Raw genomic sequence first — 25,675 nt, 5'->3', positions numbered from 1 at the left:
AAAAAAACTAGCTGGGCGTGGTGGCAGGCGCCTGTAGTCCCAGCTACTTGGGAGGCTGAGGCAAGAGAATGGCGTGAACCCGGGAGGCGGAGCTTGCAGTGAGCCAAGATTCTGCCACTGCACTCCAGCCTGAGCGACAGAGCAAGACTCCGTCTCAAAAATATAAAAAATAAAAAAATAGAAAATAAACTAACAGAGCAAGAACTCACTAACTGTGAGGATGGTACCAAGCCAATCATGAGGCATTCACCTTCTTGACCCAACCCCTCCCATGAGACCCCACCTCCAGCACTGGGGATCAAATTTCAACATGAGATTTGGAGGGCTCAAATATCCAAACCATAGCAGTGGGCAAGCCGTAACTTTTGGGTTAGATGGTATCCTCAACTGTTATAACTGAAAAGTCCATCCTTGATGCTTTAATTCATAAACCATATATCAAATTCACTTGATTCTTCTGTTACTTATTTGTGGGTTTTTTGTTTTTTGTTTGTTTGTTTTTTAGATCTCCTTGGTGGATGAATTAAAAACTTGGTGCATGTTAAAGATTCAGAATCTGGAGCAGAAGCTTTCTGGAGATTCTAGGGCCTGCAGAGCTAAATCCACACCATCTACTTGCGAGTCCTCTACAGGTAACCCACATACAGAGAGCCCTTTGGTCCAAAAGGAACACGACCAGCAGCTCCTGTTCTCTCCTGCACTGAAAGGCAGAGTCCGTAGGATGCGGCTGCGGGAAACACTGGATGGTCGAGCGCACCCTGTAGGGGCAAGGACTGTATTTGCTCATAACCGTATACTCAGTTGCTATATAGTAATGAAGCACTCATTTATGTGCTCAAACTTATTTGAATAAAGGAATTAAAGAATTGTTGATTGGTGATAACATTGCTTTGAGTACGGTGTTGATGGTATCAGAGTGGACCCCAAAGATGAGAGGTGATGAAGAGCCATCAGTCTCCTCAGCAGGGCTCTTCCTCCCTTGCCTTTTGTGCCTTTTACCTCTTTCTTCTCTTTGATCTACCTTTTACTTTTGTCCAACTATGCAAATCCTCATTAAACAGTAGTTCTTACATCGAACTTGCCCCGGTGCTAGATAGGAATTGCTGCAAGCAAACCATCTTTACATTAGCCACAGTGATTATACTCAATAATGACAATTTTGAGGACATGCAGAGCCTGGGTAACTAGGCCTCAGTGGGGGATTTTGATGTAAGTGTTTTGTGTTGCCACAGGCCATCTCTGGAACTGTGTTTTCATCTTTGTGCCAACAACATGGGGAAACATCCCAGGAAAATGTTTTATGCTAGGACTACTCTTGGAGCTTGTCCTGGAGCTCTGGGTGTGGAAAATGGGGCCTCCTTTCCTAATTGGAGCTTGGGTCAAGCAATTAGTACACTGGTAGGGAATAGGCCCAGACATTAGAGAATGAAAATACATACTCTCATAGATAAATGTCCAAATCTGCTTTGAGACACTTGGTGAGCGGCATCATCCTTAGGCATCAGGAAACAGGACCAGAGCCTTCTCAGGTAGATTGAGGCAGGCTGAAGGAAAAGCTAGCAACTTTTTTGGCTTAAATGGTACCAGTGTGGCTAACACAGAATCCATGAAAGCTCTGACAAGCCAAAGTGATCATCAGAGGAGACAAAGTGGGAGGGAGGAACAGAAAGGTGAGAAAAGGCTCAGAGGAGACGTTACACATGGTGTGTGGTGATGGAGAAGACTGGTGATTTACAGCATCCTTAAGACTCTCACATACCGACCCGCAGCCATATGACTGTGTGAATGTGGATTTGCCCTCATGTTTGTTTTCCTTCTGAAACCAGGTGTGGATCAATCAGTGGTGACTGCAGGTCCAGCAGCAGCTTCTGACAGCTCCCCTCCAGTGGTTAGGCCCAAAGAAAAGGCCCTCAACTCCACTGCTACCCAGAGACTGCAACAGGAGCTGTCGTCTTCTGACTGTACAGGCTCCCGACTGAGGAACGTCAAGGTCCAGACAGCCTTGCTACCCATGAATGAGGCAGCCAGATCTGATCACCAGGCTGGGCCCTGCGTCAACAGAGGCACTCAAACTAAGAAGTCGGGGAAGAGTGGGCCAACAAGGCATCGTGCCCAGCAACCCACAGCCAGCAGCACCTGTGGGCAGCCGCCACCAGCAGCAGGCGGCGAGCAGACTGGCCCTCACATTCGGGACACCTCCCAAGCTCTGGAGCTTACCCAGTATTTTTTTGAGGCTGTTTCTACCCAGATGGAAAAGTGGTATGAAAGGAAGATTGAAGAAGCACGCAGCCAAGCCAATCAGAAAGCCCAGCAAGACAAGGCTACATTGAAGGAACACATTAAAAGTTTAGAAGAGGAACTTGCCAAACTAAGGACTAGGGTGCAGAAGGAAAATTAGCACCAATAAAGAGGAAACACGAAAGGATTCTTGAAGATTTCCAGTTTTGCAACTGCATAATAGCTATGCCCAAGGAGTCATCTGTTGTATATATTGCAGATTGGCCTTTTTAAAGAGAAATCTAATTCTACAATGTGCCAGATACATGTTTCCTATGCCCGGAAGTTATGAAGACCTCAGCAATTAAACTGAAACCAGGGGAAGCTTGCTTAGTTTTGGGTTTCATTATAAACTCTTAGCCTTAGTCCAGGTTAATCTGAAGTTTGAAAGCTCAGATTAAGCAAGCCATGCCAAGAAACTGGATGATGTGTAAGCCTAGACTCTAAAATTCAAGATGTGTGAAATAATATAAGTCAAAAGCAAGAAAAACTTAATCCCGTCTGAACTCAAGTAGTCATTCATATAAATTTGAACACACCTGCTGTGCCTAGACAAGTGTCTTTCTGTAAGAGAGCTGTCACTCTGAGATGTGCCAAATAAACCCTCTTTCTCAAATGTGTAATTCTCCAACTGTTGACATTTTAATCCATGAAGTTACTAGATTTTTGAGGAGAAATATTTTCATGATGTCACAAGATCCAGTATATCTTATGATAAAATTTATTGAAAAGTCAGTTTATTTAAATAATGAATAATTGGCTAACAGCTCTGGAAACAATGAGATCAAATGAGAAAGATTCAAATTGTTTGATATTTTCTGTATTTTCAGTCAAAAAATCAGTTACAGTGATTTTAAAGCAGATTAATGGAAAAAACATTCATGTAACAATTACCTGAAGATTTATAACCTATTCTTAATCAAACCCAATTATATCAGAATACCTTTCTGAATTTGAGATTATTGCTCTACATTTTATAAAGTATAAGGCTATTTTTTGAAAGTATTTCATTTTGAATTGTCATTAAAGAACCTCAAAAGCTTTCTACTGCTTTGCAGTGACTATGTCAAGGCAAAATATTCAATAACTCAACTTAGGCCCCACTGTTCCCCAGCTTCATGGAGGCCTGAAGACTTTACTTTGCTCCATAATGAAATATAAATGCAGAAACAAAGTTGTACAAGTAGCTTGGATATGTTGAAACTTTGGACAAGCTTCTTGTCCTTTGGAATATGGGATTTATATTCATCTCAATATCCCATGTATGCATAGAAACTTCAATTTCTGTAGACACAGGAACCTAGTGACTATTGAATGTAATTGTGAATACAATGCTGCTCATTGAGCCAAAGAGAAGAAATGACGTATTAACATGGGGACACCAAGAAAAACAAAGTATGCTTTTATTCCCTTTGTCCAGCTCACAGTTTTGGGTTTTTTTTTTTTTTTTTAATAATGACAATCCATAGATATAGACATTCCTATAAGAAAAAACATATAATTCAGTACATATATGTCACTGTTACAGACCTGAATATGGAATGAATTTGATGTTTTTGTTTGATTTTGTTGAGATAGGGTCTTGCTCTGTCACCCAGACTGGAGTGCAGTGGCATGATCACACCTCACTGCAGCCTTGGCCTCTCAGGCTCAAGCGATCCTCCTGCCTCAACCTCGCAAGTAGCTGGGACTACAGGCGTGTGCCACCAGTCCCGGTTAATTTTTTGTAGATATGGGGTCTCAATATATTGCCCAGGCTGAACTTGATGTTATTTCAAGTTGATTTTCTTGTGTTTGAGAGCTTGTCTTGTTCTCAACTACTACGCAGGTAGACAGTCTTCCCCCAGAGACTCTAGATTGCAATATAGAGGCACTCTCTCATTTCCCTATTGTTCCTAATACAGAATTGTAGAGCTGGAGAGTACCTTCAGTTTTCTAAATGTATTCTCAAACAGTATATCACTAACCTCTTTAGAATCATTCCTCAGTATACATATCAATTTATTGAGAACTGCCTAATACTCAAAAGAAATGAAATCCCGAGTTCAGTAAGCTGTGTTCCAAGCCACAATTATTTTCACTTACCAAAATATCTCCTGTTACCTCAAGGTATCCTTGTTGAGGAATGCTGAAAACTAAATTTTAAGTAGAAAGTCTAGACCATAGAGTGCTTTGGTGGGAGTATTTTGATTATATACCTCCTGCCTATCAGAAGCAGGCAGCTAATATTGTGAACTGAGTATTTTTGTCAAAAGTCGCAGGGAAGAGACTACAGAAGAATGAGAAAGGTCAAATGGACCTAGTGTGGCTGACCACATGGATCTTGTCTCTTGGAGGTCTGTTGTAGAAGAGAAAACACATAGAGGTGAAGACACAGAACATGCTCAGTCAGCATCCTTACCCAGAGATGGCAACATCTATTAAGACCAATGCAATACCTTTTCATCTTCAACAAATGTTGTTTCGTCTGTTTTTGATCCTTGGCATTGTCAAAAACTTAGCTGCAGGTCCAGTGTATATTTTTCCTTATTTTTCCCTTTTAGCTATCTGCTAAAATGAGTAAATGCCACAACTGTACTTTTCCAAAGAAACAGAACTATTGACAATTTATAGCCTGTCATGCAGGTCATGTTTCAAATCAAGGCTGAAATTTTCAACAGCTGTGGGAAAAACTAATGTAAAACAGAAACATTGTACAATATTAGTGTTTTTTAAAAGAAACTGTTAGTGCATTATTGAGTATACTAAATATCTGTGAAAGATTAAATGTATTAGTTCTAATCTTACTTTTGATTTCGGGAGCCCAAAATAAAGCAAGTGTTATTTTCATGGTTATGCCTTGTTTGTGGAGTCAAGTGTTGATATACTTGAGGCATATTATGTCTTCTAATTAATATTTTTATCACCTTGAATTTGTGTCTCTTCCAAACATTAAACTTTAACATACTATGGATCTTAAATTCCTTATTAAAAAAATGTGGCCGGGCGCGGTGGCTCAAGCCTGTAATCCCAGCACTTTGGGAGGCCGAGACGGGTGGTTCACGAGGCCAGGAGATCGAGAGACGATCCCGGCTAACACGGTGAAACCCCGTCTCTACTAAAAAATACAAAAAAACTAGCCGGGCGAGGTGGCGGGCGCCTGTAGTCCCAGCTACTCGGGAGGCTGAGGCAGGAGAACGGCGTAAACCCGGGAGGCGGAGCTTGCAGTGAGCTGAGATCCAGCCACTGCACTCCAGCCTGGGTGACAGAGCAAGACTCCGTCTCAAAAAAAAAAAAAAAAAAAAAAATGAAAGTGTGAATACTTTGTTTAGCTTACATTTTAATTTATTGTGGTTGACCACATTTTATGGCTCCTGAGTGCCTTCACCCAGCTACATGTTACCTTGTATCTATAAAAGTGTAAATTAGAGTAAATACATTGGCTGTAAAGTCACGATCAGTTGCTCTCCACCAAAAGCAAAACAAAACTGCTGAAATGTGGCAAGGTTTCTCAGTGCAAGCTTAAATGTTTAAACTGTTGACCATTTGGAAAATACTGGACAAAGGGGAAAGACAAAACATCATTTGCAATAAAGGTTATGCAAGGCAAGGCGTTATACTTTTTGACTAAGTTATTCTTAAAAGTTAAATGCAGTTCTTCTTTGAAGTGTGGATTATAAAAGTCAATCAAAGACAAAACCAGTTTGAAAAACGTTTTGTATCCTACAATACCTTTTATGAGTAAGAGTACAATATACATTTTTTATTTGTAATTTTATTTAAGGAGAAATAGTCTTTCCCTTTGATATGACTACATTTTATAAACATCAAGGAATACATTCTGCTGTCTGCAATTTTAGCAAGTCATTCCATTCTGGGTGACAGAATGAGGTAAGGCTGTCTCTTTAAAATCAAAAACTCACACCTGTAATCCTAGCACTTTGGGCACCCAGGCAGGTGGATTGCTTGAGCCCAGGAGTTTGACACTAGCCTGGCAACAAAGTGAGATTCCCCCTCCTCTCTACGAAAAGTAAAAAAATTAGCTGGTCATGGTGGCACATGCCTGTGGTCCCAGCTACATGAAAGTCTGAAGCAGGTGGATCTCTTGAGCCCGGGAGCTCAAGGTGGCAGTGAGCCATGTTCGTGCCACTCTCCAGCTTGTGCAACAGAGACCGTCTCAAAAAAGTCATCTGTGTGTTTCTTGCAGGCACATTTATGACAGTGTACCATGAATTTAAAATTTCTAACTTGATGGCACATTTTTACTTTTTTTTGAGACATAGTCTCACTCTGTCACCCAGGCTGGAGTGCAGTGGTGTGATCTCAGCTCACTGCAACCTCTGCCTCCCGGGTTCAAGATGAGGCAGCCCTCCTGAGTAGCTGGAATGACAGGCGTGTACCACCAGGCTAGGCTAGCTAGTGGCCTAGCTAGTCTTGAACGCCTGACCTCAAGTGATCCACCCACCTCAGCCTCCCAAATTGCTGGGATTACAGGCGTGAGCCACCACGCCAGGCCCTGATGGCACATTTTAAAAGGGGGGAATGACATAGGGGCAATTATTATTTATATAATAAATAGCTTTAGCCACTTCTTATGTTACAAAGCTCTGTACTTAAATTTTTTTACTATAAAAGGATCAATTTATTGTGGTTCAAATACATAAACTGACATTCAAACATCTTAAACTTTAGGAACAAAAGTTTAACATTTAAACAAAGTACAGTTTTCAGGAAACATCCAGAAAGTAATTTGTCTAATCCAGAGTACTGACAAAGATTGCTTCATGATAAAGTGTGTTTCACCAGCATTTTTTTTTTTCATTCCTCCATAAAAATCACTGGCAGTTTGATTCAGACCAACTTCATAATGATTGTGGCTCCGTACCTTAGAAAAAACTGCTAAATAAATACCTTAGGTTAACCAACAAGATTGGCCTATAATTCAGAGGGTATAAGCAAAGCATATAAGTGAGGAAATTAAATTGTTCTTTAGAGATGATGTAAAAGCGTGTCCATTGCAGTACTTTTCGCCTCTGACAGATTATTCAATTTTCAGTGTTTTACTTTTTTCTGGGGGTGGGGAGGGTAGGGAGGGTCTTGCTCTGTTCCCAGGCTGAAGTGCAGTGACTTATTCATGGCTCACTGCAGCCTCAACCTCCCATGCTAGACGCGATCCTCCCACCTCCGCCTCCTGAGTAGCTGGGATGACAGGCACCTGCCACCTTGCCAGCTCATTTTTGAATGTTTTGTAGAGGCAGGGTCCCACTATGTTGCCCAGGCTGTTCTCAAATACCTGGGCTCAAGAGATCCTCCTGCCTCAGCCTCCCAAAGTGTGGATTACTCGCGGAAGCCACCGTGCCCGGCCTTACCTGCTTTAGAAAACAAACAAACAAAAAAACTTAGGTTTTCTTCGAGTCTGTGCTAGTTGCATCTTGCAAATGCAAACCACATAGGCTCTTCAATGAAAACCTTTCCATGCACACCACTGTTAGGAAAAGCATCATTAAATCTGACTTCTATACACATAAAAGGATGATTCTGAGTTTCAAGATTTTAGATTTACTAGATATAGCCTGTATTTATCAATCATGTCACACAAAAATATTTCCAAAGTGTTCTCTGTTCAGAAATGTCACAAATGCTTCTCCTGTCAGATCATTTTGCAACAGGTTAATACTTATCTACATAAAAACCTGAAAATTGGCACAGGTAAGCACTTTGAATTAGTTGATTACCCCCATGCAACAGTATGCAGAATTATTTTGTCTCGTGGGCTCTGAGGCTCTGGGGCTCTGGGAGGTAGAGGTGGACCCTGACAGTCCATGTCACCAACATCCACATTCAGTTGATGCCTCTCCTCAGGCACAGTCCAGTACTGGATACCATTTATCATTCTGCAAAATGCTGTCTACATCTTTCAGGTGCTGGTCATTCTTAGATTAGCTTCTTAGCTGTACTGTTCATGAATAGAAGACTTCAATTTTCAGGATGGATGATTCCAGCATCTTCCACAAGCTTTCACATCTTTCACTAAATTGTTATAAATTTGGTCTCCTTCAAAAGTGCCCTGAAGTCAACTTTGGTTGTAATGTATTTGTCTCTGACGTATTCTTCAAATTCTTTTTTTCCTGTCATTGGAGAACTGCACCCAGAATCTTATTTTTTCTACTTCCAGGTGAATGTGAAGGTACTCACAGAGGTTTCATCCAGAAGTCTCCCCTCTTCTTTCTGGTAAGTGCTTCAATGTGCTCATTAAGTTTCTCTTTCTCTTCTCTTTCCAACAAAGATCTAGATGCCCAGTGGTGATCTTTTTGATGAGTCCTCTACCAAACTATGACACATGTGAAGAACGTATCTGAACAACCCTCAGGGATAATGCAGGATTTTTCGGGAAAGTTCCAGGGTATCTCCTGGTGTCAGTATACTTTCAGTCCTACGCCTCAGAGTATTTTTTTTTTTTTAATAACAGCTTTATTGAGATACAACTCATACCTTACATTTAAAATGTACAATTCAGTGGATTTGAGTGTATTCAGAGTTGTGCAGCCTACACCACAAGCTAACTGTAGTATATTTTCATCACCCTGAAAAGGAACCCTACACCCATTAGCAGTTACTCCATTTCATCTACAGCAAGCCTAGGCAACCACTAATCTTCCTGCCTATTCTGGACATTTCGTATGAATGGAATCATCATGTGATCTTTTGTGACTGGCTTCTTTCACTTAACGTTTTCAAGGTTTATCCATGTTTAGCATAGTTTAACATATATAAGTCATTTGTTTCTTTTTAGTGCCAAATAATAGCTATGGGCATAGGAGTAGAATGGCTAAATCATACAGCAGCTGTTTCATGTTTTGAGGAACTGACAGTCTGTTTTCTGAAGTGGCTACACCATTTTACATTCATTCCCACCAGCAATGTATGAGGGTTCTCTAATTTCTGTACATCTTCACCAACACTTACTATTATTTCTCTTTTTAATTACAGCCATTCTAGTGAATGTGAATCTCAGGGTTTTTTTTTTTTTTTTTTTTTTTGGAGAGTCTCACTCTGTCACCCAGGCTGAAGTGCAGCGGCACGATCTCAGCTCACTGCAACCTGCACTTCCTGGGTTCAAGTGATTCTCCTGCCTCAGCCTCCCAAGTAGCTGGGACTACAGGCATGCACCACCACGCCAAGCTAATTGTTGTATTTTTAGTAGAGATGAGGTTTCACCATGTTGGCCAGGCTGGTCTTGAACTCCTGACCTCAAGTGATCCACCTACCTCGGCCTCCTAAAGTACTGGGATTATAAGCGTGAGCCACTGCACTCAGCCTCCTAGTAGTTTTGATTTATACTTCCCTAATGATTGTGTCCAGCATCTACTGGCCATTTGTTAGTGGTTTTTTCTTCTTTTAAAAACTGCTGAGACATCCATAAACATTTTCAAAATGCAGGGTATGTTTTTCAGTGTTAAGGCAACTGTTTTGATGTGTTTTCCTTTGCTGTCTATCACCAAATACTGTACATACAAATAGAAAGACTGGGCTTTGTGTTGTCCATTGTTAATCCTAAATGCAACGAAACACATGGAGACTTTGAAAATCCTTCAGAATAATGCTATAGTTAAGATTTTGCTAAAGCAAGTGATTTTTCTAACTCCTTGAGCTGCATATTGCCTTGAGTAATCATCATCCGGATTGTATCCTGTAGAATAAAGTGAAATCTGGTTATTGTTTTACCTGGTTAAACAAGGTATAGCTATACCGTTTTATTTGTTAAAATCAACAACCAATACTACGTATTTGAACTGCTGTCTTTTAGAAAAGACGAAAGATTTCCACATACATACATATAAAACGTACAACATAAAAGTCGTGATAATGCTGAAGAGTGTAGATACAGCAATATTAAATTTTAAAACATCATTTAAAATCGGTAACATTACAAGCAATGATCAAGATATACCAACTCAGTGGCACTATATTCCAAGATGTCTGCTAAACTTAAAAAAAAAAAAATTCACTGATCAATAAAAAGGGTTAGGATCTGTCTTCGCCATGATTTTGTTCTCACCTCTTCGGTGGCACTTTTGTTTCTTTTGAATTCTTCCCTTGCCCAATCCTTCAGGTATTTGCGATCAGAATCATTTGGAACTTGCCGAATTGTTTGCAAAATCCTTCTGTAGAGGAGAAGAACTTGTTGCCTTCTTATGAACTGTAAAAGGGAGGACCAATAGCAATTACTTCTGCACAATCGCCAGCCTGAAAAGTTCTACTTCAGCAAACCGAGCTGCAACCAGAGTCCTCGTTGGTCAATTTTGAAAAAGGCAAAGAAAAACTTTTTTCTTTTTCCGCCAGGTGCAGTGGCTCAGGCCTGTAATCCCAGCAGTTTCGAGGCCAAGATGGGAGGATCACTTGAGCCCAGGAGGTCTAAGCTGAGGTAAGCCCTCATTGTGCCACTGCACTCAGCCTGCACGAGAGTGAGGCCCTGTCTCAAAAAGATGTTTTAAAGAAAGCATCACGAGGTTCATCTGATCTTTCTGCTTACTGCTCTGTCAAATCTAAGAACCATTAAAAAATCAGCTGACTACCGGGATGAAAAGGGCTGCCAGTCTCCTAGAAGTTGTTATTACAACGACAGCACTTTTTCTAAATTAACAGTTGTTCAAATCTTTGGTAATCTCATTTGCCGTTTGCTACAGCTCAGTGCAATAGAGAGTAGTCTTTACCGTGGGCACTGAGCAGCTGATGCACCGGGACTCCGGGAAATCAAGCACCTGACGCGTCTCACGCGACCGCACCAAACCAAGCAAGCCGCCCGTGCCTCCCGTCAGGCCCCGCGAAGCGAAGCACCGCCCCGCAGGCATCGGGCCAATCTCAGAGGGCGCGCACGGCGCGTCAGGACCCCGGAACCCGCCCCGTTGGGTGGAGGGAGAGATGGAGAATCCAGAAGCTCAGACCCAGGTAAGCTGCTCTGGAAGGCAGAGAACCGCCGGTACCTGCTTTAACGTTAGCGTCGCTGGGGGTAAGCGGGAGGCAGCCATGTCAGCCAGAGATCCGCCGGAGCCTCAGCGCGCAGAAGCGGAAGTGGAGTCCAACCAAGGGGTGTGGCGAGCCCGGTTTCCTAGGAGACGGCCCGGGGTTGCGCTCTGACTGAGCGCGAGACTTCGGGTCTGAGCCCTAGGGTTAGGAGCCGGTTATGGGCTGCGCTGGCCTGTTTTCTCGTCGGTAAAATAGGATAGCAGTGCACCATAGGGTCGTTGCGATAACGAAAGAAGAAAGGTAGGACACTTAGCACAGTTCTTGGTAAAGAGTGTTCAAATGAAAGTGAAGGAGGCCGCGCAGTGGCTCTTGCCTGCAGTCCCAAGACCTTTGAGAGGCCTGTAATCCCAGCTCCCCGGGATGCTGAGGCGGAAGAATCGCTTGAACCCGGGAAGTGGAGGTTGCAGTGAGCCGAGATCGCACCACTGCACTCCAGCCTGGGCGAGAGCGAGACCCTGTCTCGCGAAAAAAAAAAAAAAAAAAGTTAAGGTTTTTTTGGGGGAAAGAGGTGAAAACGTATTTGAATGTTCTTTCGAGCCTTTAAAAATGTGTATAGTTGAAAATACTAAAATTGAAAGTGTTGATTTCTTTTACAATTTGTGTTGGTTTTTTCTCTCTCGTTTTCGTCCTGTTCTTTTGTAGCTCAAGCGTTTTCCGGGAGCGGTGGTCTTCATGATCCTTTGAAACAAAGCTTCTGAATGGCTGCTCCACTGCAGTCTTAAGCACTTTCATCACTAATAACGAGGAGCCTAACATCCCTAAGCCTCAGGCTTTTGCTTTTATTTCCTCATAGCTGTTTTATCTTTCCCACAATACACACCACACACCTTCAGGTTAAATCACCAGAAGTGGAGTTAGCGAATCTTTGCTATATTAATTTTCCAAGTAGTGTTGTATCGAATTAAAATAAAACCAAAAATTTCATTCAATTTTTAGTTTACTGGGGACTTGCCTGCCTCGCCTGTTGGCATCCTGGGGCTCCCTATTCCTAGCTATGTTCTGGCTATTTCCCCTCTCCTGGCCTGTTACCTCCCCTGTAAAATGAAATACAGCATCTACCTCAGTTGTGTATCTCTAATGTACTGAGAACAGGTCCTGGCACATGTAAGAACTCTAATCATTGGTTCTTTTGAACTTTACCAGGCATTGTATGAATGATGCTAACTGCATGACCATCTTATCAATAATATATATATCAAATTTTGTCTAATACATTAGCTGTAATAGTTAACTAACTTTTTAAAAGGAGTGAAGTTAAATACCCCTTGCCTTTTAAAATTATACTGATTTTGTGAATTGTTCATGACTTGGGTCCGTTTATGAGGAGAACTTTTCTTTTATATGGGCTCTATATTTTGTTTTTGTCATTTATACATACATACATAAACTTTATGCAATCATGTATTTTTGTGCCTTTTGAGGCTTTTCATTTCCCAGACCTTTGTAATTCATTTTTTAAAATCTTTTTTTAAAAATATTGACTCCATCTAGAATTTACTTTATAAATTCTAGATAGCATAAATTCTTTATAGCATCATGTGGATCTACGTTCTTTTCTAGATGTTAAGCTGTAGCAATACCATTTATTACATAACTTATTCCTTTTTCGGGGCTTTATGTAATGGATGCCTTTTTGACTCTGATAAATTTTTTAGTGTCTGAGTAATCTGTCCAGAATTGTTTCATCTTAGGGTTTTTAATTTTTGTTTTATATGTATGTTATTATTTGGCAGGACTTTAGTTTCTTGTAAGAAATTCATTAGTACTGTTCTCCATAACCTTTTGTATCATTTCCCTCCAAATCATCTTGTGATCTTGATTGGAATTTTGAAATAGTGTTGAATCTATTCATTAATATGTGAGAAGACACTTTTACATTATTTCTTCTTCCCATCAAGAAACACTCAGACCGGGCGTGGTGACTCACGCCTATAATCCCAACACTTTGGGATACCAAGGTGGGTGGATCACCTGAGGTCAAGAGTTCGAGACCAGCCTGACCAACATGGTGAAACCTTGTCTCTACTAAAATACAAAAAATTAGCCGGGACTGGTGGCTCACGCCTGTGGTCCCAGCTACTTGGGAGGCTGAGGCAGGAGAATCGCTTGAACCCGGGAGATGGGGGTTGCAATGAGCTGAGATTACACCATTGCACTCCAGCCTGGGCAACAAGAGCAAAGCTCTGTTTCAAAAAAAAAAAAAAAAAAACCTCACTCATGCTAGACACTGGTAATAAGTCATATACGCTCCTTGCTCAAAGACTCGTGCTTTGGACAGAAAAACCTCTAAGTTCAATATAGTGCTAACAAATAATGTTGCGGTTCATACTGTGGGAAATTATTCTTCCTGGAGGGCTTGTCTGAGATAGGTATTTGGCAGAAACGCAGAATCACTAAGAGGATTCCAGACAATACATGGAAACACTGGCAGGGATGCTGGGAGAGAAGGGACAGGAGAATCAAGCAAGAGCCTCATAGGTCACATGAAGCAGCTTGAATATTACCCTCTTCACAAGGGAGAGCTTTGAAGGGATTTTCAGCTAGATAACTTTTAGAAAGATCTCGGATGTTGTGAATAGCAATGAAGTGAAGCAAGCAAAGAGAAGTTACTGGTCAGGATACCATTGAAGTAGTCCCTGCTAGAGATGAAAAGAGCCCCAGTCACAGTGGAGTGGTGGGAGGGGGAGGGATGGGATAGGATAGGATGTCCAGAAGCCTGACTGGACAAGATGATTAATTTGATTGGGGTATAGATAGAGATGGAGAAGGAAGCAAAGCAGATGTATAGGTTAAGTCCCAAGTTTGTAAACAGGGCAGCTGTTGGAGTGGTCATCCCAGATGGGGAATGTTGAAGGAATGGGTTTGGGATAGGTGAATTAGAGAACAGAGTCACATTTTGAATGTAATGCATTTGAAGAGTCTGTTGCCTAAGTACAGCCCCAGCAGATGTCTGAATATAATTGAGAATACCAAAGAGTACACTTCCTGGACCCTTGAATGGAGAATTTTACAGTCCTTTTGCTTCAGTCTGGAGGCCACGGGAGTGGTCAAGTTGTCCAAAGTGAGATTTTATTGTTGTTGTTGTCTTGCTCTGTTGCCCAGGCTGGAGTGCAGTGGCACAATCTCAGTTCACTGCAACCTCCGCCTCCTGGTTCAAGCAGTTCTCCTGCCTCAGCCTCCCTAGTAGCTTGGGATTACAGGTGCGCGTCACCATGCCCAGCTAATTTTTTGTATTTCTAGTAGAGATGGGGTTTCCACCATATTGGCCAGGCTGGTCTCAAACTCCTAATCTCAAATGATCCACCCACCTCGGCCTCCCAAAGTAGTAGGATTATAGGCGTGAGCCACCGCACCCAGCCCCAAAGTGAGATTTTTAAGACAGCATGGAGGACTTTTGTGTTCTGCTGTCCATTGCTTAAATATCAGAAGTTACCTACTTGGCCGAGGCCAGGGGGATGGGCAGGATGGCACAAATGTCAACTATCAACATGGCAGATTAATGTATCACTACTCCTGCAAGCCCTGTTGGCAGCACAAGTTGAAAATGGCACTGTTGGGTTCCTGCTTCCTGGAATTCCTACTGTCCGTGATCTCATGAGCTAACCCAGGGCCAAGAGAATCACTCTGGCCACACCAGTTTGGGAGGTCTAAGATGGAGCTTCCAAAGGCAGATATAATAGATTGCAGCACTGTCATAATATTGGTGTCCTTCCCTCCCAGACTCAACCCTACTGGATGAGTAAACTGCCTGCCCTGTAGAGAGCTTTAGCCAATGAAATGTGAATGGATGCAACATCATTTATGGAGAATTTTTAGAAGCCTCCTTACAAGGCTCCACCAACTCACCCTTTTCATTCTGCTGCAAAGCCAGTATATTATAGCTCAGTCTACCATGGACATAAATGCAAATGATAAATCAACCCTTGTAGTAAAAGCAACATTGAAGTTGGAAGGTCATGTTAGCACAGCATAAACTAGTAACAGCTGACTGATCCAGCAGAGAAGATCAGTCCCCTAGCGTACCTTTTACAATCCTGTCATCTTCCATTAAGAATAGTCACAAATTACATAAACAGTGGTATATGTTTTAATAGTTTTCAGAATATAAGCTGCATAGCTTTTTAGAATAAAAAATAATGATATAACTTCAGGTCCATGCTTTGGGACACTTGATTAAACAACAGGGAATCTGTGTCTTTGATGACCACCTCAAAAGGGTGGCAGACTTCACAGTGTAACTTGGAAACAGACAAGGAGATAGATGATTACATCATGACATATTGCCTACAAAAGAACATTCTGACAGAACATTAAGTAGAACAGAGCACACAGTTTCAAGTATTCAAGCACTGCTTTCTGGCCAAGAAAAAACTGTCTAAAAATCAGTTTCTTTTGACTGGAGCTGCTGAGTTCTGGACACGGCATTTCTTTCCCAGAATGAGACTGGCTCAGTCCAGCTTGAAAGCAGTGTGAGGAATGACTCTTCCCCTTAATCATTAAGAAAAAAAAAATGAACTAAACAAATAAATTACTACAACAACAGGGACCATGGCACTGAATGAAATAAAGGGGCAGTCACCTTCCCATCATTGCATAGTCTCCTGAAGCAGCAAGTGTGAAAGAGGATACTGAAAAGCCACTTCGTTTTTACACAGCCCAAGGATCGTTTTTATGGATGACTTGGGCTCCTATAATGTCCGGTTGCTTTATGAGAACACACACACACCACATTCTTCCTACCCTCTAAGAGAAGGTAATTCCTTTCACAATAAGAAAACACAACCTCATACTCTCCAGAAACTGCAGCTGTCTCGGCCACTTGACAGCTTTTGGGTACACACTGTGGGCTTGGCAAGGCAGAGCTTAGAGCAGGGTCAAAAGGGCAGCTCCCTTTAGTCCTTTATACAAAGGACTGTCAGAGTCCCATGCTCCTGGCAGCATCTCCTCAAGGCACAGGTGCCCAGATCCCCTGCAAAAGAAAACAGGCAGCTGGGCTCCAACAGTGGGGTATGACCTCCATCCAGGTCAGGGCTTCTGAGGGAGGGAAGAAGGATAACTCTTCTCTAGTTACGAGTTCAGGCACCTGCTGCTGCTTCCAGGTTTGGTATAAAAACCTTAGCCCAGACAAAGCCAGGAGTCAGAGTGTGTTCTCTAGGCTGTAAGATCACGTTATATAAAATAAAAATATTACAATAAAATTTTTTTGTAGTTGTCCAAAAGGGAGCACCTGGGTAAGCAATGTGACCTTCTGAGCATGGTTAAGTCTCACTTTGGACTCCTCTTTCTGTTCTATGGGTGGTCAGAGGCTGTCACCAACTCAAACCACTGTCTGAGGGCATCGCTGAGTGTCTCAGGAAGTGCATTTACATCTCGAAGAATGATATAGTATGGGAATGGGAACTCTTCCATGTAGGATCGGATTTCAGGCATCTCTCCAGGTCCTTTAAATATCGGTACTTTAATGTCCAAGATAGAATCCTGTCAACAAAAGACATCATGAAATGGGGAGGCAGCGATTAAACCAGCATCCTTAGCTAGCTCTTCTGTGATCTCTTTTGCTAACAACTTTTACATCTGCTGTGTCTTATTCCTGCATATGAACCTAGATTTATTACTAAGTAAAACAATTTTCAGAACTCTACCAAGAAGGAGGTAGATGTCTTTCTGAGCACCCCTTCCAGGAGGATGGACACTGAAAAAAAGGAAAAGGGACAGATAGGAAAATCTACTTTCCCTACAGTGGTGTCTCCCCACCATCCACTTGGAATCATTCACACTAAATCTTTACCTTCCTATCAAGGCCTTAATGTGACTCGCAGAGACAGTGCTTCCCTGGAACAGAACTGCCCTGTAGGCATATTTCACTAAGACGACTGATGCTTCTTGCTGTGAGGAGGGCTGCTGAGACATAAGTCAGTGTGCAAACACCTGATCTCCCTTTCAAAGTGGTCAGTACCCATTATCAAAGCTGCAATACCTGCACTGACTGTGCATAGAGGGCAATGATGACCCACAGAGGATGGTCATTCTGAATCTTGGCTCTACCACTCATTACCTATAACCACTATGTGTTTCAGTTCCTTCAGTGTAAAGTGGGAATAATGATCCCTACCTCACTGGCTTACTGCAAAGATTAACAGAGAAAATACAAGTGCCTACAATGGTACTTGACAGAATATCATGAATGCTGGGAGTTCTCAGTATGACTGAGTGATCCAGGCCATATTTCAGATTGAACAGGTTGAAGGGAATCCCCACTTTATCTCCAGAAAAGGTGGCTTTTAGTAGTCACTCACCCGTGAACTGGGATTGTCCAATACAACAAAGATGACAAAGATGTTCGCATTCCGGGCAGCCTGAACCGCTGCCAGGACTCTTTCTTTGCCCTCAAGGAAGAGGCCTTGCCCATCAGAGACTACCAGGAGGAGTTGTGCAATTTCTGTAGACCATATAAGAGGAAGCAAGGGAGTAAAATGATCAGCCATTTTTAATAACTCACAACTACCCAAAGTAGGACAAATTAATGTAGACTTAGTCTGTACTATTAAAGCTAAACAGACTTCTAAAGCTGATGAATTCTGGGCACAAACCTAAGGGACCTCTGATGAGATCTATCCCTTAGAATGCCTGAGTCAGAGACAAGGCATAATAAGGGATACTAAGTACACTTCTGTCAGTATAGCAGAATTTCTCAATAGTGTTTCAGGAAATGTTAAATTCTGCTCAACTTCAATTGTAGAGCAACATACTGTAGATGAGAATTAAAACACTAGTTTTATGGCTATAAACTTTAAAAATGATAGTACTGAGTAGGGCATTAGAAGAAAGTAGCCAAATCAGAAATCTGGAACTGTGTCTTCCAAATTTCAGTCACCACATATAATCACCTTTAGACTTCTGTTAATTCCTTGTACCCAATTTCTGTATTTTTTTCCCCTTGAAATTTGACTTGTTTAAACAAAACCAAATAGAAAGGAACCATAAACACTGAATAAAATGTTTTAAAATTTTTGCTACATAGTGTTTCCAGCTAAAGATTATATAGTACTTGAGTTGAGGGTGGGCTGTTTTCGCAAATGTTGAGAGGTGTGAATAACTTGCATCCATCAAAATCTGAAGCTTCTGCATGATACACTGAGAACACTGAGAGATTTTTGGAAAGAACTAAAGAAATGGCATGTTTCAAGCCCCCAAAGTAAATGTGGTTGGATTAGCTGGCTGTTAAATTATGTCCTTCTCTACTCTCCTCTGTCATTAAAATATTAGAGAATACAGTACTCGAAGGGGACTGGTTTCAGGACACACCCCTCACCCCCAGTATACCAGAATACACACATATTCAAGTCCAGAGATGGCCCTGGAGAACCCACATACATGAAAAGTTGGCCCTCCATATACTCAGGTTTCACATCCCTCAAATGCTGAATTTTCAATCCACTTTTGGTTGGAAAAACTCCATGTGTAAATAGACCTGAGCAGTAGAGACAAACCTATGGTATTCAAGGGTCAACTGTAGTCTTTATATTTAATTCCACACACTTTGCTCCTTTCTCTCACAAATCTGAACTCTTATCAAATAGTGTCTAGATCCCGCATTGGTTATAAGCCTCATGAGTACAGGTTCAAAAAAGATTTCTGAATGAATAAATAAGTAAAAATCAGCTCCATCGATGTATGTCTTTTCCTGTGGAGCACACCTGTTAAAACACAGTGACGGGGCATTGAGCTGAAGCAGGCAGCTTGGGAATTACAGAGTACAAGAAAGCGTTTTGTTTAGGAAGAGGAAGGCATGCAGCTCACCTGGACTGATGTTCTGTGAGAGCTGCTGAGCGGCTGCAAACATGCTAGCAACAGACTCTAGAAACTAAATCGGAACCAGAAATAGACAATTACAAAACTATGTAAATGCTCTTCCCATTGTCAGAGAGACTGATAGTACTTCTGACACTGAAGTGATTATCAGATAACCACCTCAGGTTTATAGCCCATCAACTAACTGTCCCTTCTGGCCACATGTAGTTAAAAAAGGAGGATCCTTGGATACAGACATTCTGTTTTATTATTTTTTGAGAGAGGATCTGTGTCACCCAGGCTGGAGTGTAGTGGCACGATCTCACCTCACTGCAGCCTCAATTCCTGGGCTCTGCCTCAGCCTGCCACCAAGTAACTAGGATTACAGGTATGTGCCACCACACCCGGATAATTATTTTTATCTTTTGTAGAAATGAGATCTATGTTGACAAGGCTGATTTTGAATCCCTGGCCTCAAGCAGTCCTCCCACCTCAGCCTCCCAAAGTGCTGGGATTACAAGTGTGAGCCACTATGCCTAGATGACACAGGCCTTCTCAAGCACAGGTGAGACGTTTCTCTAACATATAACCCACTAGAGTTCTGGAAGATACCCCAAAGTAAAAGAAGTGCTTCTCTGGGGCATAAGAAATCAATAAGTCGCTCAAATAAACCAAACAGTGTCTTCTTTCAAGAAAAGAAAACAACTGAGCAAAAGGCAAGAAAATACAGAATGTCCAGGGCAGCCTAGAAAAAGCAAACTGAATCAGAGCAGGACCCAGGAGAAATATGATCTCATGCTCTGTTTTGAACTTGTGTTCTCCTGAGTAAGTCACTGGCTTTATTTCATATCATTTCTTCTCTAAGCTTAATGAGGGAGAAAAATAGGTCTTGGCCCACCTGATAAGTGTATGGGAGATGGGTTTGTTTTTGCAGAATGTTCCAAACTACTCAGAAAAACAAGCAGGGAGCTAGAAAACCAATGATGCAAAGTCAAGTGATCTCTGAGGAAGTGAGAAAAAGAAGTCACACCTTGTTTTATAATGGATGCCAAGGAGGCTTCTATTCCAGTGGTACCCAGGCTGAGATTTAGGACTATCCCTGTCCTAATACTGCAAGGGATGGAAGGGAGGTTCTTAGCCCAGCATGGTGGTAATCCCAACAATTCGGGAGGCCAAGAAGGGAGGATCACTTGAACACAGGAATTTTAGACCAGCCTGGGCAACAAAGTGAGACCATGTCCATACAAAAAAAAAAAATCAGCCAGACATGGTAGCACGTGCCTGTAGTCCTAGCTACTAGGTAGTCCTAGCTATGAGGCAAGAGGACTGCTTGAGCCCGGGAGTTCAAAGTTATAGTGAGCTATGATGGCGCCATTGTACTCTAGTCTGGGTGACAGAACGAGACCCTGTCTCAAAAATAAAAATTGTTCTCCCTCCTACCTACACCAGTTTAAAAATAACTCTGCAGAAGACATTTTATTTCATCCTCTTACCTGAGCAATCTTGGTTTTCTTTTGTTGGAATTTGCAGAGACGTAGAATCTGGGACCCAGAGCAATCACTGAACTGCTCATGAAATGGGTGTAACAGCTTTACAGATTCTCCAAAACTTGGGGAAGGAAAACCAAATACAACAGGAGTTATTTTTTTGCTGTGTGATCAAAATAACCAAACAGGTTATGAAAAGTTTTCACAATGAAATTACAAAGCAACCTTACCTACACACTGCAATCTGACCCACTTCCAGGAGGGTTAGAGCATTTCCAATCACAGCCAAAGATTCAAATGCAAGCTGTGAATTAAAAGTTAATGACATCAGGAATCAGAATATCCTCTAAACCAGAGCCTCTCGACTATTTTTTGCATCAAGATTCCCAAAGAAAACATTATTTTTTTTGTTCGACAAGTAGAGGAATAACATGAATAAGGCTATTCTAGTCACAACAAACCCTGAGGCTTTGGTGGCCTGGTACCACAAATGTTGAAACCTAGAATCCATTACACTGATAGGAATGGTCTCCTGCAGACATCGAATAAAAAGTGACCTTGAGGGCCAGGCATGGTAGCTCACACCTGTAATCCCAGCACTTTGGGAGGCCAAGGAGGGAGGATCACTTGAAGTCCAGGAGTTCAAGAGCAGCCCAGGCAACACAGCAAGATCCCACATCTGTGGTCCCAGCTACTTGGAGGCTGAGGTAGGAGGATCACCTGAGCCCAGGAAAGTTGAGGCTACAGTGAGCCACCTGGGCCGGGGCAACAGAGTGAAATCCTGTCTTCAAAAAAAAAAAACAAACAAAAACAAAAAACATATAGCCAGGCATGTTGACACACACGTATGGTCCCAGCTACTCAGGAGGCTGAAGTGGGTGGGAGGACTATACTGCTTAAGCCCAGAAGGTTGAGGCCACAGTGAGCTATGATCATGCCACTGCACTCCAGCCTAAGCAAGAGAGCAAGACCCTGTCTTTAAAAAAAAAAAAAAAAAAAAGACCTTGAGAAATATGGTCCATGAATTTTTCTTTCTTATTTTTTGGACCTACATAAAGAGTAACCTCTTGTAGGTAACAAATTTTAAAAACTAATTTAAAATCCATTTATATATATGTAGTCAGATCAGACTGTATAACCATATCAGAAAATTTCATTACCATTTGCAATATGACAAAAGAACAGCTGAGTATTCTACATCTATTATTTCATTTAATCTTCATAACAATTCTGCGAGTATGAGGTTATTACTGTTCTGTGTGTGCTTGTAAATATATATATATATATATAACATATATGTAAATATATATATATATTCCTCACTTTTCAGAAGATGAAACCGATACATAAGAAATAAGTTGCCCAAAGTCACATGTTAATAAATGGAGCTGGGATACGAACCCAGGTTCAGAGGCTACACTTTTTCCAGCAAAACATACAAATTTTAGGTTGCTCATTAGCCCATGCATCACTGCCCAAAACAAACACTCTTTGGCATCTGTAATGGTGGTATAAGTTTTCTATTCAGGCTCCTAAACTTAATATTAGCACTGATAGAACAATAATTCTGGATAATTTCAGACATAAAAGAAATGTATCCTAGATACATACTTAAACTATTTAAGACTATGCAGTAATATCTGAAAACTGATTTTTTTTAACAGTACATTGTTGCATTTTCTGCAAAATAAGCACTATCAGGTTTACTTATTCTGCAACTAGACAGTTAAGAACAAACAGCAGGGTCAAGAAACAAAACAACTTAAAAGACCTACAACAGTAAGAAACTAACACATCTGAGACATCCTAAAATTGCCCTTTTGAACTCTTTAAATCTTAGGTCTTATCAAAGATGGTTATCACATTCTCAAAACAGGCCTAACAGGTATTTCAAAATCCATTTTGGCGGCCCAAGGAACATGGTTTGATGTTAATTTCCTATCAAACCGCCACTACATTTCTCTTCCTTACCTGCTTGGTATGGTTGTCTACCATACTAGAAGAGTCATCGATAGCCAAACAAATCTGATACTGGCGTTTACTGGGCTTGGTCCTTCGAAGCCAAATCTTGTCTTTCCGAAATTGACTAGCAATATATGGAATGACTTTCCGTATGTTCAGTCGTTTCCCAGTTCGATAGTCTCCTCTATTTATTCAAACGGGCAAAAATTAGTTAACAACTTTTAATTCCTGAGAATTTTTATTAAGGACAAAAATCACATTAATAATACCTTAAAACCAATACCAAGTAACTAGGAACCTGGTACATAGAAGTGTTTCCGTCAATTGAGGACTAAGTTCAGGATCTTCTTGACCTCTAGCCAGAAAAACTGGACTTGTATGTGGCAATAATAATTAGGTCCTTCCAGACACATTTTTAAAAATTAAGAAAAAATACACTAAATATGAATGATTTTGGACATCTTTGAAAAGATCTAGGTGAGTTAACACCTGTAGCAAGTGAATAACTCAACATGTAACAAGGTGATCAATGCAGACACCCAGAAACTTTTGTGCGAGATAATAATAGGAAAACAGGGTAAGGAACAGCATACTGGTGCCCGTACAGCAGAAGAGGCAACCTAGAAGCTGGCACTATGAATGGTTAGCTGCTGAGTTCAACAGAATCACGAAGCTGCCATCTTCTCAGAGCACTGTGAGGCCTTCCAGAGGGAAAGACTTACTTCAGCTTGGCTGCCTGGGTAGGCTCTAATATGAGACGAAGCTCTTCACATAACCGTTGTGAAAGAGGTGCTGTTAGGATCAGGTAACTCTGCCACATCTCAGCGGCAACCTTCTCCTGTGACAACAACAAAATGTAAGTTACCCTCAGAATGTCAGAGCCAACCAAGTCTTCTAGCAAGATGCAGGCCTTAAGCAAAGTGGTAGAAAATGACCTGCATGAACTTTCTCAACAGAAGCACTTTAAATCTTCTCCCAGCAAGCTACCATGTAATTTACTTGATTAAAAATGTCTCTCCTTCCAGCCGGAGGCGGTGGCTAATGGCTGGTAATCCCAGCACTTTGGGAGGCCAAGGTGGGAGGATCACTTTAGGCCAGGAGTTCGAGACCAGCCTGGCCAACATGGTGAAACCTTGTCTCTACTAAAAATACAAAAAATTAGCTGGGCATGGGGGTGGGCACCTGTAATCTCAGCTACTTGGATGGCTGAGGCAGGAGAATCGCTTGAACCCAGGAGGCAGAGCTTGCAGTGGGTCAAGATCACGCCACAGCACTCCAGCCTGGGTGACAGAGTGAGACTCCGTCTCAAAAAAATTAATTAAAAATTAAAAAAAAGAAAAAGAAAAAGAAGAAAAGTCTCTCCTTCAACCCACCCTTCTAAGTGAGAAAGAATGAAACAAGGCAGTTAATTATTGGAATTCATGACCAAATCAATGCCTTACTCATGTCACCTACAAAGAGTAAAACGTGCACCTTTCATATGGGGAGGGAGATGTGAATGGGTAATTTTGGCACCAGCAGATCCAGCTACTTATTGGTGGATTCTCAGTCATGTTTCAAAAGTAAAAGTGGGTGGGCTATGGTGGTTCACGCAGGTAATCTCAGCACTTTGGGACACCAAGGCAGGTGATCACCTGAAGTTTGAGACCAGCCTGGCCAACATGGTGAAACCCCATCTCTACTAAAATACAAAAAAATTAGCCGGGCGTGGTAGCAAGTGCCTGTAACCCCAGCTACTGAGGAGGCCGAGGCACAAGAATTGCTTGAACCTGGGAGGCAGAGGTTGCAGTGAGCCGAGATCGCGCCATTGCACTCCAGCCTGGGCGACAGAGCAAGACTCCGTCTCACAGAAAAAAAAAAAAGAAAAAAAAAAAGTAAAAATGCTAAGTACAAATCCCTCCAGCAATACACTCAACACAAAGCCCCATGATTTTTCTACGAACTGTGGCAGAGCACTCAATACATATAGGTGGTGGGAGTGATTATGACAATAGATATAAAAGTGAAATGAGTACATAATACAGTAAATTTAGGATGCAAAGTCATTTAAAATAAAACTGCAGGCCGGGGACGATGGCTCACGCCTGTAACCCCAGCACTCTGGGAGGCCAAAACGGGCAGATCACGAGGTCAGGAGTTCAAGACCAGCCTGGCTAACATAGTGAAACCCCATCTCTACTAAAAAAATATAAAAATTAGCTGGACATGGTGGCATGCACCTGTAGTCCCAGCTACTTAGTAGGCTGAGGCAGGAGAATCACTTGAACCCAGGAGGTGGAGGTTGCAGTGAGCCGAGATCATATCACTGCACTCCAGCCTGGGTAACAGAGTGAGACTCCATCTCAAAAAATAATAATAAAATAAAAATAAATAAAAATAAAACTGCTGGTTAATCCACACTACCACGTTAAGTCAGCCAGCAATGATCTAGCTGGCCTCTTCTCAGGATGGCACAGCATAGACTCTTACACAGTTTTTCAACCTCTGTCACAACTATTACATCCATTACAGAGCCAGCAACAGAAATTAAAGGAATTAAGCACACCAATTTCTGTTTTAATTAAGCTATAGATCTAGCAGCAAAGCAGGCAGAAACTGATGGACAGATGTAGGCTTTAGGATTGTAATTATATTCTCCATATGCCTGGTCCTTTTTACTAAGGTAATTGCTAAGAACCTATTAAGTTTGCTATGTGTTAAACAAAAAAAGTCGAGATATTTTACGAAAAAAACAGTGACTTACTTCTTCTGGATTTTCAGATTCATGTGGCTGCCACATTTCCAGCTGTCTCTCCAGCTCCTGTCTTAGCTCATTGACATCTTTTAAAAAGGGCTAAGAAGAAAAAGCCATAGATAAGAGGTGGCCCAGGTTGGAATTGCCAACTTAGTATCACTGGCTGCCTTCCACCCTACAGTATGAACTCAAAGTACATAGTCAAATGCTCCTGAGATAATTCAGCAAATACAGTGGCACAATGAGAAGATGCCAGACAAGCATTCTACTTCCCTCTTACAGAGACAATATGGATAAAGAAAACTTTTAACATTTATAAAGCCACTCTAGCAAAACAAAACCCAAACACCCTTAAGTCATCAATAATGAAAATGTTATCTGATTAATCAAATAACTCAGACTCTTAGCTCAAGAACTT

At 41.6% G+C, this 25,675-nt stretch overlaps 3 protein-coding genes and 1 long non-coding RNA gene across 14 annotated transcripts in view; 2 read left to right on the top strand and 2 right to left on the bottom strand.

Moving 5' to 3' along the window:
• The window catches only part of LOC105496436 (ankyrin repeat domain 6), a 72,538-nt gene extending 67,426 nt beyond the window's left edge, over positions 1-5,112 (top strand). For all 8 annotated transcript variants that reach the window (XM_071096733.1, XM_071096731.1, XM_024797488.2 and 5 more), the window contains 2 exons: positions 506-632; positions 1,827-5,112. In XM_071096733.1, coding sequence (XP_070952834.1) covers positions 506-632; positions 1,827-2,398 — 699 coding nt within the window. In that variant the 3' untranslated portion in view covers positions 2,399-5,112. The remainder of the gene's footprint in view (positions 1-505; positions 633-1,826) is intronic.
• On the bottom strand, positions 3,664-11,351 carry LOC105496573 (LYR motif containing 2). Of its 2 annotated transcripts, none has more exons than XM_011767121.3 (3): positions 11,241-11,351; positions 10,316-10,456; positions 3,664-9,946 (listed from the first exon to the last, which is right to left on the bottom strand). In XM_011767121.3, exons 1-3 carry the CDS (start codon positions 11,283-11,285, stop codon positions 9,866-9,868), a joined length of 267 nt encoding a protein of 88 aa, XP_011765423.1. In that variant the 5' UTR covers positions 11,286-11,351; the 3' UTR covers positions 3,664-9,865. The 2 variants fall into 2 exon arrangements, with proteins under 2 accessions (XP_011765423.1, XP_011765415.1); XM_011767113.3 differs by lacking the exon at positions 11,241-11,351 and adding an exon at positions 10,971-11,108.
• On the top strand, positions 11,077-25,417 carry LOC139363353 (uncharacterized). 2 transcript variants are annotated; one of them, XR_011623546.1, is made up of 3 exons: positions 11,077-11,205; positions 11,926-19,639; positions 25,284-25,417. It is a non-coding gene; the product is annotated as an uncharacterized lncRNA (long non-coding RNA). The 2 variants fall into 2 exon arrangements; XR_011623547.1 differs by lacking the exon at positions 11,077-11,205 and adding an exon at positions 11,391-11,523 and having other exon boundaries at positions 19,506-19,639.
• The window catches only part of LOC105496567 (midasin AAA ATPase 1), a 186,540-nt gene continuing 176,219 nt past the window's right edge, over positions 15,355-25,675 (bottom strand). For both annotated transcript variants that reach the window (XM_071096725.1, XM_071096726.1), the window contains exons 95-102: positions 25,267-25,356; positions 23,246-23,361; positions 22,533-22,707; positions 20,792-20,865; positions 20,568-20,682; positions 19,084-19,147; positions 17,580-17,722; positions 15,355-16,761 (exon numbers count right to left, since the gene is read on the bottom strand). In XM_071096725.1, coding sequence (XP_070952826.1) covers positions 16,573-16,761; positions 17,580-17,722; positions 19,084-19,147; positions 20,568-20,682; positions 20,792-20,865; positions 22,533-22,707; positions 23,246-23,361; positions 25,267-25,356 — 966 coding nt within the window. In that variant the 3' untranslated portion in view covers positions 15,355-16,572. The remainder of the gene's footprint in view (positions 16,762-17,579; positions 17,723-19,083; positions 19,148-20,567; positions 20,683-20,791; positions 20,866-22,532; positions 22,708-23,245; positions 23,362-25,266; positions 25,357-25,675) is intronic.

This window comes from Macaca nemestrina, chromosome 5, assembly GCF_043159975.1.
Source record: "Macaca nemestrina isolate mMacNem1 chromosome 5, mMacNem.hap1, whole genome shotgun sequence".
Lineage (NCBI taxonomy): Eukaryota > Metazoa > Chordata > Mammalia > Primates > Cercopithecidae > Macaca > Macaca nemestrina.
The sequence above is the reverse complement of the archived record's forward strand: the minus strand, read 5'-3'. Positions and strand labels throughout refer to the sequence as shown.

What these genes read in the sequence shown, in the direction of transcription:
- LOC105496573 (XM_011767113.3), bottom strand. Translation starts at nt 11,108, where the DNA reads ATGCCTGCGGGGCGGTGCTTCGCTTCGCGGGGCCTGACGGGAGGCACG. An exon ending in TCAGCTGCTCAGTGCCCACG is followed by an intron (nt 10,457 to 10,970) that starts GTAAAGACTACT and finishes TCCCTTTTACAG; the next exon opens with TTCATAAGAAGGCAACAAGT. An exon ending in ACAAAAGTGCCACCGAAGAG is followed by an intron (nt 9,947 to 10,315) that starts GTGAGAACAAAA and finishes TTTATTCTACAG; the next exon opens with GATACAATCCGGATGATGAT.